Here is a 17799-nt window from a genome sequence, read left to right as displayed (position 1 = left end):
GACGCCGCTGAAACGTCCTGTAACGTTGCTTGAATCTAAATTTTTCATTGCAGCTGTGCGTACATGTACTTGTGCATTTGGCAACAAACTTGACCATGACTTTGAATTTGACTCTGTTCTGACTCATGGGATACGAGCCAAACAAAGTTGTTCATTCTGATAAAAACATTCGGCAGGTCTGAACTGAATGTGAACGCATCGCACTCAGTATTAGCCAATCTCCAAGACTTTGTCACGAAACAGCTGATATCTGCAGGTCACCTTTTGTCTGCTGAAATCACAACTTCAAAGAAAAACTTTCTATTACTGTACTCGCAAGGTGTTCTTTATCGGTAAGTGTACAATTGTAATTTTATTTCGAACCGAGGTTAGTTTAGATGCATTTTATAACCAGTTTGAGACTGAGAACATTTGCAATGCACTTGTGTTGCAAAATATTAAAATTACCACCTCAGGGAAGATGTTACGGAACGGAAATTCTGATTTCCAGCGCCCACTGAGCAAGAGTCGACAATGTACGGTTCCATGAAGGAAAGTAGTTCATTCAGCACAGCTGATTGGGAGGTCACATCTCCGAAATCCTTTGAAGCTTTTCAGGGAAAGAACTATAAGAATACATGAAATTAGGGCAGTGGAGAATGTCTAATTTCATTAAGAAGATTACAAGGTTCTACATGGCAGTCCGATTTTGGAAGGTTCGGTCGCATGGGATTCAGGGGGAGCTACTGAGGTGGATTCAGACCTGGTTCGATGTGAGGAAGCAGGGAGTCAGTTCTCTGACTGAGGGGATATGACTCGAGTGGGGTAAGAAGCAGAATGCCAATTCTCCAACTGGAGGGCGTGGAGGACCTCCGATCAGTGTTATAAGACCATAAGACCAAAAGACATCGGAGTAGAATTAGGAGCAGCAAATCGAGTCTGCTCCGCCATTCCATCATGACTGATCCCGAGTCCCATTCATCCCGATACACCCGCCTTCTCACCATATCTCTTGATGCCCTGACCAATCAGGGAATGATCAACTTCCGCCTTAAATATACCCGGAGACTTCGCCTCCACTGCAATCTGTGGCAGAGCACTCCACTGATTCACTGGTCTCTGGCTGAAAGAAAAATCTGTTCTAAAAGGTCACCCGTCAATTTTGAGGCTGTGGCCTCTAGTACTGGACAGCCCCATGGTAGGAAACATCATTCCCACATCCACCCTATCCAGTCCTTTCAACATTGGGTAGGTTTCAATGAGATCCCCATGCATTCCTCTAAATTCCAGTGAGTACAGGCCCAGAGCTGCCATACGCACCGCATAAGTTAACCCTTTCATTCCTAAAATCATCCTTGTGAACCTCCTCTTGCCTCTCTCCAATGACATCACACTCTTTCTGAGATATGGGGCCCAAAACTATTGACAATACAACAATTGTGGCCTGACTAATGTCTTATAAAAGTTCAGCATTATCTCTTTGCTTTTATATTCCATTTCCCTTGAAATAAGTGCTAACATTGCATTTGCTTTCTTTAGCACAGACTCAACCTGTAAATAAACCTTCTGGGAATCTTGCACGAGGTCTTTTAAGTCCCTCTGCAACTCTGATGTTTGAATTTTCTCCACGTTTGGATAATATTCCACACTATTCCTCCTTTTATCAAGATGCATTATTGTACATTTCCCAACACTGTATTCCATCTGCCACTTTATTGCGCATTCTTCCAATTTGTGTAAGTCCTGCTGCAATCGCATTGCTTCCTCAGCACTACCTACCCCTCCACCAATCTGTGAATCATCTGCTAACTTTGCCACAAATACATCAAATCCGTTATGCAAATCATTGACAAACAATGTGAAAAGTAGCAGTCCCAATACTGACTCCTGAGGAACACCACATGTCAATGGTACCCAAACAGAAAAGGCCCTGCTCACTCGCTGCATCCTACCTGTCAGACATTCCTCTATCCATGCCAGTGTCTGTCCTGTAATGCCCTGGATTTTATCTTGTTAAGCAGCCTCATGTTTGGCACCTTATCAAATGGGTACTAAAAATCCAAGCAAATGACATTCACTGCCTCTCCCTTGTCCATCCTGCTTGTTACTTCCTCAAAGAGCTCTAAGAGATTTATCTGGCAAAAGTTCCCTTCACAGAAACCATGCTGACTTTGACCTTATTTTATCATTAGTCTCCAAGTACTGTACCCCGAAACCTCATCCTTAATAATAGACTCCAACACTTTCACAACCACTGAGGTTTAGCTAAATGTGCTGTAATTTCCTTTTTTTCTGCCTTACTCCCTTCTTAGAGTGGAGCGACATTTGCAATCATCCAGTCCTCCAGGACCATTCCAGAATCAAGTGATTCTTGAAAGATTATGACCAATCCATCCGTTATCTCTTACTAACCTCTTTCAGGACACTGGGATGTAGTCGATCTGGTCCAGGTGACTTATCCACCTTATGAATTTTCAGTTTTCCCGGCATTTTTTTCCTTATAATAGCACTCCTGCTCCCTGACAATCACAGACCTCTGGCACACTGCTAGTGTCTTCCACGGTGAAGACAGATGCAAAGTTCCCATTAAATTCACCTGCCATTTCTTTATCTCCCAATAATACCTCATTAGCATCATTGTCCAGTGGTCCAAAATTTCTTTATTTCATTGCGCTACTGATACATGTGACTTGTGCTTCTCCCTCTCAAACAGCAGTATGAATTCAATCATATTATGACCACTGCCCTCTAAGGGTTCCTTTACATTATAATATTTATTATTCATGATAAATGTAAATTATTTGGAATATGAATGTACGTGACATGATTAACAGCTCCAGTGCAACTACAAAGCTTTGTGGGCTTCTTGATAATGAAGCAAATTTTAATGAATTTCAGGGATCACTTCGAGAGATGAGCTGAGGAACGGCAAAAGTAATTTAACTTACATACCTGTGAAATGATGCATTTTGGACATGGAAAATGCATGGTAGGACATATAGAGTTCATGCTAGTGTACTGATGGGGGCTGTGGAACAGAGGGACCAGGGAATACAAGGGCATAGCTCACTGAAGATGGCCGTGCAAGTAGACAGGTTGGTGAAGAATGCATTTAGTATACTAGCCTTCACCAGCTGGGGCATCAAGTTTAGGGGTAGGGAAGTTACTTTGCGATTATATAAGATGAATCTGTGGTTACATTTGGAGTATTGTGTACAGTCATGCCCTCTTTGCATTGCTACAATGAGGGAGGAGGTGCTGGATCCTGAAGGTGCACGCTCAGGTTTTTAGAACAGCTTCTTCTCTTCGTCATCAGATTTCTGAATGTTCCATGACCCCACGACCTCTCTATTCCTCCTTCACACTATCTATCTATCTGTACTATGTTTATCTATTTCTGAATTTCTCGATTCATATGGTGATTATGTATTTACTAACTTATTTGTCACTTATAGTAATTTTAATGCCCTGCACTGTACTGCAGCTGCAAAAAAAACCAGTAATATTTCAGTGATAGTAATCCTGGTTCTGATTCTAGATAGAGATGGTCTTTTAACTCAGCTGGTATTTACAGCTTTTTATCGCTTTGAAGTTTAACTACATCACCTTCAATTTAGACTTTGGGCTGTGCCCTGTCCGACAGAGGTCCTGTGCCTCCCTACCTATGACTGCTGGAGGGTGAGTAAGCCACATGTGCCCCATTCACACCCTGAGAGGATGAAATTGACAATCTTTACAGGATATCTCAAACAGTGTCACGTACCCCGTGACGGGGATAAAGAAACCAGCAGAAATAGAAACCACTTTGGAGTCTCGTATTGCTATAAACTACTAATATTTATTAGTAACTACGCACTACAGTAATATCAATGTAAATAAATCACACAGATTAGCAAAGATTATATATAAAAGTAAGTGTGGAATATATATGTATGAAAACCAAGCTTCTTTAAGTCTAGGGGTAAAAAGATACAGTCTTATGATGTTGAGTAAAGTTCAGTTCAATTCAGTTCGTGGTATTTAGTTGAGTAGTGATGGAGAGAGAGAGAGAGAGAGAGACAGAGAGAGAGAGAGTGAGTTGAGTCTTCAGGTGAGCTGATGCCGTCGATCTGCTCGTCGTCCTCCGAAATCCTTTACAAGTCACCGACCTTGACTTTAACCGGGGGACCGGTTTTCCTGTGGTGGAGCTATCACCCCGGCAAGGGTGGACACATAGACAACTCCCCACCAGTCAACCCCTTCTTCAGCGGTGGAATAGCAATTTGGATCGATCCGCCTGATCGATCCTCCAAAACCCACTTTCTCTGTGGGCACAACAATGCTCATTCAGTGTCCAGATCATGTGTCTGATGTCTGTATCGTCTGACCTCCCACTTATTTCTCTGTGCTGAGCATCACCTGTCATTCAAAGAGTCCCTTCTTCCTTTGTCTGTGAAGAAAATGCACAAGCAGGCAACAAGTCCTTGAAGAAATATCAACAAACTGCTGAAAATCATAACACCGAGTGTCCATTAAATAACACCGCCTTCAGTCACCATAGCAACTTACGAGCTGCTCGGTGCTGTCTCCAACTCCAAACTCAGTAAAAATCGAAAGTTACTTCCAATGCCTTGAAGTGACAGTCCAACCGTTAATCTTCGTCTCTCTCTCTCCTTTCCAAACAAACCATGAATGATAAATGTCTCTCTCTGTCTTTCTTCAAACAGTTAATAGGGGCACTCTTGGATCCCCTCACACTCCCTTTCCACAGGGAAAAAAAATTGTCGAGGACGATTTTTTTAAAAATGTCCATCACAGGGTTTTAAACAATACAGGGAAAAAACATCAGATGACAAATCAAAAATGGTTACAGTTTTCAACTTTACATCTGGATAACTAATCAGCTATAACATTGTCAGTACCTTTCACACGTTTGATTTTCAAGTCACCTTCTTGCAATATCGGACTCCAATTTAACAACCTTCTATTCTTATCCTTCATCTTAGTTAGAAACATGAACGGATTATAACCCATGTAAAGCACAAATGGTCTCTGAGCAACAGACAGGTTTTGAGGTCTCTGGTCATAGGCCTCAAAATGTTGTAAAGCCAGAATAAGTGCTGGTAATTCCTTTCCAACAGCTGAATAATTTTTCTGGTGTACATTAACGTTCTTTGAGAAATAAGCTACTGGATGTTCAGTGTCATCCACTCCCTTCTGTAACAGTACTGCCCCAGCAGCTTTGTCACTAACACCTGTTGTTATAGAAGATGGCTTTGAAAAATCCGGTGCTGTGAGCACCGGATGATGACACAGGATGGTTTCCAGATGGTCAAATGCCTCCTGGCAAAGGTCACTCCATTCAAATCTTTCACTCTTCCCTAGGAGTTTTGTTAGGGGGAAAGCGATGTCAGCAAAGTTCTTCCAAAACTTACGATAATACCCAACCATTCCTAAAACCCTTCTCAAAGCTTTCTTGTCGGTCAGAACAGGAACTTCAGCAATAGCTTGAACCTTGGCCTGTACAGAAGCCAGTTGGCCTTGGCCCACCACATAACCGAGATATGTGACTGTGGTATGGCCAAATTCACTCTTAGCAAGGGTCACCGTAAGATTGGCCTCAGAAAGTCTATCAACCCGTTTTTCTATGGCTGCAATATGTTCTTCCCATGTGTCATTGCAGACCACTAAATCATTGATATGAACTCCTGTGCTTTCTAGCCCTCCAATCACAGAATCGATTATTCTTTGAAATGTTTCTAGAGCATTCTTCATCCCTAAGTGTAAAACATTGTATTCATACAGTCTAAATGGTGTGAGAAATGTTGATATCTCTTTAACCCTCTCTGTTAAAGGAACACCCCGGTATGCTTTTAACCAGTCAATGTTAATAAGGTAATTAGCCTTCCCCACTCTATCAATACAGTCATCCATTCTCTTTCTTTGTTATTTCTTGTTTCTAATTCTTTGTTCAATCATTTTATTTCTTCACTCTGTGAAGATACCATTTCATAGGCTGGGCTAAATTTATAATGACGTGATGCACTGCACCTGTGCACCATTTCAAAACACCAATTAGTTCTTTTACTTGTTTTTTCGCTTTTGGGTCCAACTGGTGGACCTTATCAGTAGTATTTTTCAAAATAATGGAATTCTGACATTTTGGGGAGTCTAGATTCAGTGGGCAAACATGCCTTTCCATTCCATTATCAGATTTCACGATTCCATTTTGTACTACAACAATTCTCCCAGCTGCAATTCCAGTAAACAAGTGTTTTATTTTGACTCGACCATTGTGTAAACTTTCCTTGGCAAAGTTACAAAGCTCACTAAATCCCTTCCAGAGTTCTCTGAGTAGGGTCAAAGGTCCTTTAGGCCTGTAACTGAACACAGGTTCCAACAAATTACCCTTCACTGCCTTCTGAATCGAGTCTCCAACACTAAATAAGAAGAGGGGAACCCCCTCGTTCCAACTTTCCTCATTTCTCCCACAATGATGTCCACCTAAAGGCTTACTGTAAGCCATGTTTAAAATTTCAGCCTTGCAACCTTTCAAATCCACCATGTGACTTGCAGGCACAGTGGCTGGTCTCCACCTCCTCATCAACACCCCATCTTCAAGGTAACATCCCACACTGACTCTCTCTAAACCTCCTCTCCTGTGAGAGCCACCTCCCTTAAAGCCACTATTTCAGAATCTCGCTTCCGTTCCTCGATACATTCCTTTCTCAACAAAGACAATCCTCTCTTATACACCTTACCCTTATCAATTGTACTACCCTCTAAGTCCTGCTGAAATCCAGAAGGTAGAAAAGTCTGTGGCACATCATAATTTAAACCTCTGGTCTTGCTATAGAACTCAACAGCAGCTTTGCTCATCAGCTGAATTGCTGAAACACTCATATCTTGGAGAGCTGTCAACATGCCTCCATTGTTTACCAAATTCTGCATCATCATCAGGTTGATGAGAATATGAAAGAGGCCAAACAATCTCTTTATCATCCTTCTCTGACCTTCACTACGCCTTGCTTCCATCACATTAAACTGAAAAACAGCATGACCTTCCTTACTTCCAAATGTCCAAACAAAATGCAACAAACTAGCGTATCCCAGACATCCCACCCTGCAAAAACTCATTCCAGGGAGGTAGCACCATCAATTTGCAGGAGACTTCTGGGAGAGGTGGGATGTCTGCAATAGAGTAGCTCCTTAGCAGCTAGCCAGCTAGTTTAGATAACGTTAGCTATGCTAATGAACAAATGACACCTGTTAAACTCACTTCAACATGTGTTTTACAGTCTTAACCCACCATGGGCAATAGAAAAGTCACTGTTGCAAACAGTGCAGTGAGCAACACTGTCATTATTTTGACCCCTATTAGGCAGGGGTACACTTTAGTGTCATCTGGGGTGACATACGTTTTATTTTTTTTTGGAACACTCTGCCACTCAGACTTTTTTTTGGAACTTTTTCACTCTTGCTCCTACTCTCGCTCTCTCCCTCGTTCTCGCGCTTGCTTTCTCACTCTCTCTCTCTCTCTCTCGTGGTTGCGCTGACTCGCTCTCGTTCTCTCGTCTCACTCTCTCTTGCACTCGCTTTCTCGCTCTGACCCTCTCGTGCTTGCTTTCTCGCTCTTGCGCATGCTCTCTCTCGCGCGTTCTTTCACGCTCGCTCTCAAAAAATTCAATTTCCGGGACATTGTATATAATTTGCGGACATCAGGGAGCCAGTATGAATATGCGGGAGACTCCCGGAACTTCCGGGAGGGGTGGGATGTCTGGCATCCTGCAAGCAGGGTCAAAGGTCGCGCAACCAATCCAATCTTTTCCAGCACTTTATCCAAAAGTCCAGAAACAGCACTTTCCCCATTATTTCCAGCAACATTGACCTCACCAGCTTTTAAAACACGGTCTACTACAAATGACTGAGAATCCTCACATTCCACTGAACCAAGATCATCTGACACACAAGGACTGCACTCCCTTTCAACCAAGTCAGACACCTCAGACCTTAACTGAGCCTCAACATAAGGTTCAGTACTCACAGGTACTTCAACGACCTGAACACATTCAATCGGAACAACTAGCTCTTCTGGGCTGTCATCACTTGTCCCAGTTTCAAATTCCAGGTCATCTCGAACCTCCCAGCTATTCTCTGGCCAACTCCTTTCTGGAGTAAACTCAACCTCATGGGTTAAAATTTCTTTGCCTGCTTTCTTAATAGACCCCTGCAGGGTAGTGGCATGCTCTGCCACTAGGTATACCTTTCTCTCATCAGGAACACCACATTTAAATTCATCACACAAAGCTAGCCCTTCTGAGCTGTAAAAATCATCAGGGTCCGACTCTGAACCTCTTTGCTGCAACCTCTCCCTTTTAAACTGTCTCTGCCTTTCTGCCACGTGATCTTCACGTTGCCATTTCTCCCTTTCGAGCTGTCTCTGTCTTTCTGCCTGTCTAGCCTCATGGACCCTCTGTTTTTCTGTCTCTCTGGCTTCTCTCTTGAGCTGTTTTAATTTCAATTCATGCTCGCTCTTTAATATTTCCAACAGAAGCTGAAGCTCATCCTCAGTAGGTTCACCTTCCACGAACACCTCTAACACCTCCTCCTCAAATGTTCCCTTATCTATATAATATTCAACTATTTTCCTTTGAATTTCTACCTTACTCACACCCTTCTTTACCTCAATTCTCAATTCTTTAAATTGTCCCGCAACTCATACTTTTTAGCAAACTTCAAAGTCACCAGGTCTGGTGATTTCAGAAAGTCTCTAACATCCATTTCTGCTGTTTTTCCACACAACCAAATCAAAAGTCCAAATTCGAAAGGGATTTTCCCCCAATCAATTCAAACCAGCCTCCCGACCAATTTGTTCATATCGCGGACGCAGGCCCCAATTATGTCACGCACCCCGTGACGGGGATAAAGAAACCAGCAGAAAGAGAAACCACTTTGGAGTCTCGTATTGCTATAAACTACTAATATTTATTAGTAACTATGCAATACAGTAATATCAATGTAAATAAATCACAGAGGTTAGCAATGATTATATATAAAAGTAAGTGTGGAATATATATGTATGAAAACCAAGCTTCCTCAAGTCTAGGGGTAAAATGATACAGTCTTACGATGTTGAGTAAAGTTCAGTTCAGTTCAGTTCATGGTATTTAGTTGAGTAGGGATGGAGAGAGAGAGAGAGAGAGAGAGAGATAGAGAGAGAGATAGAGTGAGAGAGAGAGAGAGAGATAGAGAGAGAGAGAGAGAGTGAGAGAGAGTGAGTTGAGTTTTCAGGTGAGCTGATGCCATCGATCTTCTCGTCACCCTCCGAAATCCTTTGCAAGTCACCGACTGTGACTTTAACTAGGGGGACTGGTTTTCCTGTGGTGGAGCTATCACCCTGGCAAGGGTGGACACATAGACAACTCCCCACCAGTCAACCCCTTCTTCAGCAGTGGAATAGCAATTTGAATCGATCCACCTGATCGATCCTCTAAAACCCACTTCCTCTGCGGGCACAACGATGCTCATTCAGTGTCCAGATCATGTGTCTGAGGTCTGTATCATCTGACCTCCCATTTATTTCTCTGTGCTGAGCATCACCTGTCATTCAAAGAGTCCCTCCTTCCTTTGTCTGTGAAGAAAATGCACAAGCAGGCAACAAGTCCTTGAAGAAACAAGTCCTGCAAGAGAAGAAGGGTTACACCTGCCCATTCACCTCCTTCCTCACCTCCCTAAACAGTCTTTCCAGGAGAGGCAACACTTTAACTGTATCAGGTGATCCCGATGCAGCTTCCTCTACATCAGTGAGACCCCAGTGTCAATGGGGGACTGCTTTGTTGAGCACCTTTGCTCTGTCTGTAATAAGAAGGATTATATGGTGGACAATTATTTTAATTCCAATCCCCATTCCCATTCATACATGTTCATCCATGGACTCCTCTACTGCAAGATCAGGCCATTCTCAGGTGTGAATTCTGTCTGGGTAGCCTCCACCCTGATGGCATGAACCTTGACTTATCTAATTTCTGAACATTTATGCCCCTCCCCCCTTCTTCCATTCCCCATTATGTTTCCCCTCTTAACTTTTCTCTTCTCCTTACCTGCCTATCAACTCCCTCTGGTGCCCCTCCTCCTTCCCTACCTCCCATTGTTTGCTCTCCTCTCTTATCAAATTCCATCTCCTTCAGCCCTTTACCCTTTTTCACATATGACCTCTCAGTTTCTCACTTCATCTCCCCTTCCTCACCAATCTGGCTCACCTATCTTAGTAAATCAAAGTAACTTTGGATAGAGAAAGTAAGTTCTAGTTTCAGGCTTAAACCAAGGGACAGTTTTTGTGTCTCACCAAATCCACATGACCACATATACAACATTGACATGGTGCGCTGAGGTAATTAATCAGCAGCAATACTTGTTATGTTTCAGTGATACTTTCTGGCAAAGTTATCCCATCCTCTCCTCTCAGCAATAGTTAAAGTTAGGCATGCAGCGGCGACTTTATTAGGTGCAAGCAATGAAAGTAAGCAAAAAGCATTTAGAACGAAATTCAGTCCTCAGCCATGGAGCCAAGACCAACCGGAGCAGGCCCACAGCCTCAGACATGGAGCCCAGACCGGCCGGAGCAGGCCCACAGCAGACGTCCCACCCTGCAAAAACTTATTTCAGTGAGGTAGCACCCCCGCACCCCGCAACCCCATATCTCCCCCCGGCTCCCCCCCCCCCCGTCGACCTCCAAGGGTGTATGGAATAGTTTGGTTAGTGATTTTGTCTAATCTGTAAACCAAGTTGGGTATATGCACAAATGTGACATTAAAATATGTACTTATATTATATTATCATGTTTATTCTATTACAACTTTAAGCAAGTCTGCAGGGAGTTTGGCATCATCACATAGAACATCAATAGCATAGCTCCTTGGCAGCTAGCCAGCTAGTTTAAATCAGGGGTCCCCAACCTCTTTTGCACCAATATTGACAATATTCTTGCGGACTGGCCGACGGAGGGGGGCGGTGGCGTTGGTGGGTGTTAAATGTAACCAGAATATAGGTGAAAAGTCAAGTATAAGTCACTTTATGTGGCTAATACACTCAATTTCGTTCCTAAAGGGGTTTATCTAATGCAGCGGTCCCCAACCACCGGGCCACAAAGCATGCGCTACCGGGCCGTGAGGAAACGATATGATTTGGCGATATGAGTCAGCTGCACCTTTCCTCATTCCCTGTCACGGCCACTGTTGAGCTTGAACGCACGCGAGGTCACTACGCACGCGTCATCCATGTCAGCGCGGGAAGAAGATCAACTCCTCGAGCTTGTAAATGACGGCGGGCTGAAAAGTATGTTTGACATAACATCTCTGCTGGCATTCCGAATCAAAGTCAGGGCTAAATATCCTAAGATAGGCACAAAAGCACTGAAAACGTTGCTTACAACATATTTCTGCGAAGCGGAGTTTTCTGCAATGAATGCAAGGAAAACTAATTTGCGGAATAGTCTGGACATGAGGAACCCCCTTTGAGTACAGTATTGCTGTCTCCCATCACCCCTCGATGGGACCATCTTGTTGCAGGAAAACAAGCCCAGGGCTCCCACTGATTCAGCGATATTGGTGTGTTGCAATGATTTTATATGTTCATACGGGAAAATATGTGCTGTGTGTTTAATATCCAAACGTTACTTAAAATGTTATGATGCTATTGACTTACTTATATAACATATAACAATTACAGCACGGAAACAGTCCATCTTGGCCCTTCTCGTCCGTGCCGAACGCTACTCTCACCTAGTCCCACCGACCTGCACTCAGCCCATAACCCTCCATTCCTTTCCTGTCCATATACCTATCCAATTTTTCTTTAAATGATAATATCAAACCTGCCTCTACCACTTTTACTGGAAGTTCGTTCAACACTTACTTCAAGCTCCCCTGTCCTCCCTTGATAATTGACTTATCACAATATTCATGCGAGGAAAATATGCGCTGTGTGTTTAATATTAAATTCGTTAGATAAACCCTTTTAGAAACTAAATTGAGTGTATTAGCCACTGATCACCGATATTCCAGTCGTGATTAACAACCCCCCCCGAACAGAATCGCCAAAAACGATTTGCTGGAAAAAAATCGGTGGGCACATGCGCTCTGGTGCCCGCGCAAGGCTTCATGGACATTGTCGTCTCTCTCGGGGTAAATACAATGTATTTGACTGCTATTCTTGTCCGTTGGCAACCCTACTCCCCGCCACTCCCCCGGGTCGGCTGGTCCGCAAGAATATTGTCAATATTAAACTGGTCCGCACTGCAAAAAAGGTTGGGGACCCCTGCGAATTTAATATTAAACACACAGCGCATATTTTCCTTGCATGAATGTAGTGATAAGTCAATTATAAAAGTGGTCCCAAACCTCTGAGCCGCGAAGAATGCAGAGGTACAGTGGTGGCCGGAAGGTACCCAGCACATCTTTAAGTAAAAAGCCGAAATAAACAAGCTAATTGATTGTCGCCTCTGATCTAGACCAACATTTACGTGCCAGCTGGTACCTAACTAATTAGCTTATTGATTTTGGCTTTTATCTTAAAGATGTTCTGGGTGCGTTCCGGCCACTGCTGTATTCTTAACGGCCCGGAGGCTGGGGGCCACTGAAATATAAGTCACTTATAAGTCAGTAGCATCATAACATTTTAAGTAATGTTTGGATATTAAACACACAGCGCATATTTTCCTCGTATGAACATATAAAATCATTGTAACACACCAATATCGCTGAATCAGTGGGAGCCCTGGGTTTGTTTTCCTGCAACAGCACGGTCCCATCGAGGGGTGGTGGGAGACAGCGATACTCGAAGAGGGTTCCTCATGTCCAGTCTATTCTGCGATTTAGTTTTCATTGCATTCATTGCAGAAAACTCCGCTTCGCAGAAATATGTTGGAAATGGAAGCAACGTTTTCAGTGCTTTCGTGGCTGTCTCAGGATATTCAGCCTTGACTTTGATCCAGAATGCCGGCGGAGATGTTATGTCAAACATACTTTTCAGCCCATTATCATTTGCAAGCTCGAGGAGTGGACCTTTTTCCCACGCTGACATGGATGATGCACCTGGGACATTCACAAATGGGTCACGGACCCATTCCTTTGCACGTCTTGGGTCACTGATGACCTCATGTGCGTTAAAATTCAAAAGTGCATGACAGGGAATGAGGAAAAGTGCAGCTGATTCATATCGCCAAGTCATATCGTTTCCTCTCTTAGCACAAAGAAAGACCAAACAGGATGCTTGCTCTCCCTCTCAAAAAAAGCTATTTCCGGGATATTGTATATAATTTCCGGGCGTCAGGGAGCCACTATCGATATGCGGGAGACTCCCGGAAGTTCCGGGAGAGGTGCGATGTCTATCACAGCCTCAGTCATGGAGCCCAGACGGGCCGGAGCAGGCCCACAGCCTCAGCCTCAGTTCAGCAAAGAGTGCAGGCAACGTTGCAGAGCGGCCAGCAGAACTGGCCCATCCTTGCCTCCAGTCCTGACACCCTGCCCTATTAATCATCTGGCCTGGCATTTAAATCCTCCGAAGATCGGTTCATTCCTCTCTTAAAGTCTGGGACCAGCTGCATCGATACACTCTGGGCCTAGACCCCGCCCCCCGCTGCTTCCTCCTCCCTCTACCCGCCATACTTCAGCCCATGCCCAATATTTCCAAATTAGTCCGATGCTTAGATGGAGCAAATCTCTCACTACCGGTTTCGGTGCAAGGGCTCTGAGTCTCCTCCACTCTGCTTGCTTCGACTCTGACTCTGTCTGAACGTGCCTTGTCCTTGCTCCTGTATGCACACTTCGACCCTCAACTCAGCCTTGCTTTCTCGTTGTTTACAGTGACCGTGTACCATGAATATTTATAGGAAATATGTTACAAAGAAAATATTTAGTTTTATTTCTTACTTTGAAAACCACCATAAAGTCGTTGCTCACCCTCAGCCACATCGCCTTAAGATGGATTCGATATTTATATTAAACAGCAGGTGTATAGGTGTACCTAATAAAGTGACCTCTGAGTGTACATCGATGAATCTCAAATTTACAGCTTCCTTATCTTTGTGGTTTAACCATATCACCATAAGTTCAGCACACACTTCAAATATGGCCTGTCCTACAATAGCTACATATGTTTTAATGTTACAGGCTGTATAACTCAGATGTTCCCCCATTCTCACCTTGAGAGGATGAAATGAACAAACATTACAAGATATCCCAAACCAGAAAATGTAATAGTGGGAATCTCAGGTCTTTGTGGTGGAAGATATACATTCCTGATCAGGATTTGTTGCTATGGGGCATAAAAAGTCAGAACTTTCCATTCCACCACTCCTCGTAAAGCCTGATTTATACTTCTGCGTCAATTGTATGCCATAGGTACCGCGTACCCTACGCCGTAGGGTGACATGCACCTCCCCTAAAAAGTAACTCACGCGTCGTGGTGATGCAGACCGCAATAACTGTGATTGGTCCGCTTGGTAGCATCGCATTTCCTCCTACGCATTTCCAGTTGCTTTTCTCCGCCATGTCTGTACACTGATACAAAATAAATGGTTGGAGACGATGAACCAAATCATCAAATCTACCTGCTGTCATCCAAAAATATTTGAAATGTATTTCCTCGTCCATTTCTCTCACAAAGAAACTCAGCACAGTGGCATAAAAACCCCACCACCAACTAGCGTTTTGGCGGTGAATTGCAGAGCGATGCTGACACAACAATGCATGCTCGCTACGGCGTAGGGCATGGCAGAAGTATAAATCAGGCCTACGGCGTAGCTCGTATGAACAAGTATAAATCAGGATTTTTTCTGGTATTTGCAATGCAAAGTCTTGCTCTTTGAGCTCAAGAAAAGAACCTGTTGCTCACTATCCCTGTTGTAACTTGTTACCCTTGAACCAGAAAGGTGACCTAGTTGTGCAGCCGAGTTCTGCTTCCAAATTATATTTGTATGTTGTATGTCGTTCAAATTCAGCTACAACCGGGAGTGTCCATACAGTGAGTAGAGTTAAAGTGGCGACAAGAAAACACACTACTACATGTAAAATATTTTTGTTGCCTATTTATTATTATGCTTACCAACATTTCTAATTAACTCTACAACAGGATCGGTGTGATCAGCTATTTTCAAGATGGATAGTCCTGGATGGAAAGGCAGATTGCAGATTGCATGTGTTCTTAGCATTTTCATCATGCTGCCTTGTCCAGTTACACAAGGGGCTAAAATATTGGTTGTGCCTGTGGATGGAAGTCATTGGATCATTATGGAGATACTAATAGAAAAACTAAAAGAACATGGACACAATATCACAGTGCTTTCTTACTCATCAAATTTCTATATAAAAGAAAGACCAGATCTCTTTGAATTCATAACGACTAAAAGTGAAAAATACATTGAACAACCTAGTCCTACCAAGCTGATTAAATTGCTTGTGCAAAATTCATTGGAAAGCTTCCAGAATGGTTGGACAACATGGGGCAAAATTAAGTTGCAGTTATATTCAAATGTTTTCAGGTATTATTTACATAGCTTGCTTCAGAATAAAACCAGTGCAATATTTGAAAACAAAAGCTTGTTAAACCAACTGAAGAATGCAAATTTTGAGATATTGCTTACAGATCCTGTTTTAGTTGCTGGTCCTATGCTTGCCTATTATTTAAAAATCCCGATGGTGTATAATGTTCGATGGCATAGTATTGGAGAAGCTCATTCTCATTTTGCCCCATTGCCACTTTCTTACATCCCCTATCCAGACACACACTTTACAGACAAAATGAATTTTCTCCAGAGAACAGAAAACATTGTGCAATATCTTATTCAGCTAGTCACCGCAAAATTATTTATATACCCAATTCATAATGAAATCTGTCATCGACATCTGGGACCAGACACAGACATCCAAACACTTCTCTTGAGGGCTGATGTGGTGCTGATGAGAGTCGATTTTGTGTTTGAATTCCCAAGACCCACCATGCCAAATTTTGTGTACATTGGAGGCTTCCAGTGTAAACCAGCCCGACCACTAGCGGCAGAGTTTGAAGAGTTTGTTCAAAGCTCAGGGAAGCATGGACTTATTGTCATGTCATTAGGATCCGTTATTGATTCCTTACCAAAGCAGATTGCAATGGAAATAGCTGAGGCATTCGCTCAAGTACCCCAGAAGGTTATTTGGAGATACGATGGAGAAATCCTTCCCAATATAGGTAATAATACACTACTGAAAAAATGGATCCCTCAGAACCACCTTCTGGGACACCCCAACACACGAGTCTTCATTTCTCATGGTGGTACCAATGGTATTTATGAGGCCATCTACCATGGGGTACCAGTGATTGGCATGCCTCTTATTTTTGACCAGTTTGACAATGTAGTCAGACTTGAATCCCGAGGTGCAGCAAAGATGCTTAATGTTGCAACTCTGCATTCAACAGATCTATTGCAGGCACTTAATGAGGTGATAAACGGCACATTTTACCGGGATAACATGAAGAAACTCTCTGCTCTCCACCGGGACCAACCAGAGTCGCCAATGGAGAGAGCTATTTTCTGGATTGAGTATGTTGCCCGACACAAAGGAGCAGGGCATTTGCGCTCTGAATCCTACCGGCTGCCCTGGTACACTTACTATTGTGTGGATGTGATGGTTTTTCTGTTGTCCATGTTCCTCATGCTCACAGTGCTGGTGGTTGTAGCACTGAAGAAACTTTGTCGTATGGCATGTAGAAGAAAGCAAAAGACTGAGTGAGGTTACATTATCTTGTGTTGGGATATGGTGTTTTATGTTTTTTATAAGTAATTGATTTTTTTCTGAAATTAATGCATGGAACCTTCTTTCCAGATTGCATGAATTTAGCGAAGGTTATTTTGAGAATAAATCACCAGCAATAGACACATTATATAATAGACTTTGTGCTTTGATATGCATAAAAGAATTGTAACTAGCTGATCCATATTTCACTGGGAAAACAGGTGATGTAAAAGAGTAAAGTGACCAGAGGTGTAAGAGAAAACAAACTAATTCAGCTGATCTATGAATAAAGAAATATTCTTTTGAAAGTTATTTGATTTTAATGATTCTTCATGTCGGTCTAATTAGTTTTATCACTCATGAATCCTAGTGAAATTTTGGTCTAAAAATTATGCAAGAAAGGTCAATATTCAGTGTCAAATGTATCTTTGATGCTGATTGCAATACAGAACAAGTAGTTTTCAATGTGCAGGAAAAATGTATTTACACATATCATCTGCAGACAAATGGGAAGCAATATCAAGTGATCTGAAGAGGAATGAGCCACACAGTTCCCTAAACCTGCTGAGTCACTCAGATTCCATCAATGTATTGTATACATTAACCTTAACATGTTTGCTCAACGACAATCTATCAATGTTCATCAACCAATTATCCCTCTGGACCAGGGGTTCCCAAACCTTTTTCATGCTGTGGACCAATACCTTTAAACAGGGGTTCTGCGGACCCCAGTTTGGAATCCAGCTCTAGACTAAGTAGCTGAAGTAACTTGAGTGAAAAGAGTTGCAAATATCCTAAATTTGTAACATGCAAAATGCTTACACTTGTATACCCCTCCTCCAACTTATATCCATTTGTATCTATACATCATTGTAATGTCAAGGTTCAATTGAACACAGGCCTAGGTGATGCAAATTGTCCTTATACTTTATCCTATCACTCCTTAATTGTGGTTATATTTGCTCTAAGATGTGATACCCCAACATGTAATCTGTCTCAAACGACAGGAATTCTGCAGATGCTGGAAATTCAAGCAACATACATCAAAGTTGCTGGTGAACGCAGCAGG

General features: G+C 42.8%; 3 protein-coding genes across 4 annotated transcripts in view; all 3 read left to right on the top strand.

The window, feature by feature from the left end:
* The first annotated feature begins 192 nt into the window (after positions 1-192).
* LOC134355728 (UDP-glucuronosyltransferase 2C1-like) lies at positions 193-17798 on the top strand. 2 transcript variants are annotated; one of them, XM_063066061.1, is made up of 3 exons: positions 257-332; positions 3597-3657; positions 15088-17798. In XM_063066061.1, exon 3 carries the CDS (start codon positions 15114-15116, stop codon positions 16725-16727), a length of 1614 nt encoding a protein of 537 aa, XP_062922131.1. In that variant the 5' UTR covers positions 257-332; positions 3597-3657; positions 15088-15113; the 3' UTR covers positions 16728-17798. The 2 variants fall into 2 exon arrangements, with proteins under 2 accessions (XP_062922130.1, XP_062922131.1); XM_063066060.1 differs by lacking the exon at positions 3597-3657 and having other exon boundaries at positions 193-332.
* Positions 266-17799, top strand: part of LOC134355729 (UDP-glucuronosyltransferase 2C1-like) — a 36520-nt gene continuing 18986 nt past the window's right edge. Inside the window, exon 1 of the mRNA XM_063066064.1 lies at positions 266-332. The gene's annotated coding sequence lies outside the window, so the exon portion shown is untranslated. The remainder of the gene's footprint in view (positions 333-17799) is intronic.
* Positions 267-17799, top strand: part of LOC134355731 (UDP-glucuronosyltransferase 2C1-like) — a 39466-nt gene continuing 21933 nt past the window's right edge. Inside the window, exons 1-2 of the mRNA XM_063066067.1 lie at positions 267-332; positions 3597-3657. The gene's annotated coding sequence lies outside the window, so the exon portion shown is untranslated. The remainder of the gene's footprint in view (positions 333-3596; positions 3658-17799) is intronic.

This window comes from Mobula hypostoma, chromosome 13 (assembly GCF_963921235.1).
Source record: "Mobula hypostoma chromosome 13, sMobHyp1.1, whole genome shotgun sequence".
NCBI lineage: Eukaryota > Metazoa > Chordata > Chondrichthyes > Myliobatiformes > Myliobatidae > Mobula > Mobula hypostoma.
Note: the sequence above shows the minus strand (reverse complement) of the source record. Positions and strands in the feature narration are given on the sequence as shown.

Excerpts from the sequence above, each read along its gene's own strand:
- LOC134355728 (XM_063066060.1), top strand. The coding sequence starts at position 15,114 with ATGGATAGTCCTGGATGGAAAGGCAGATTGCAGATTGCATGTGTTCTT.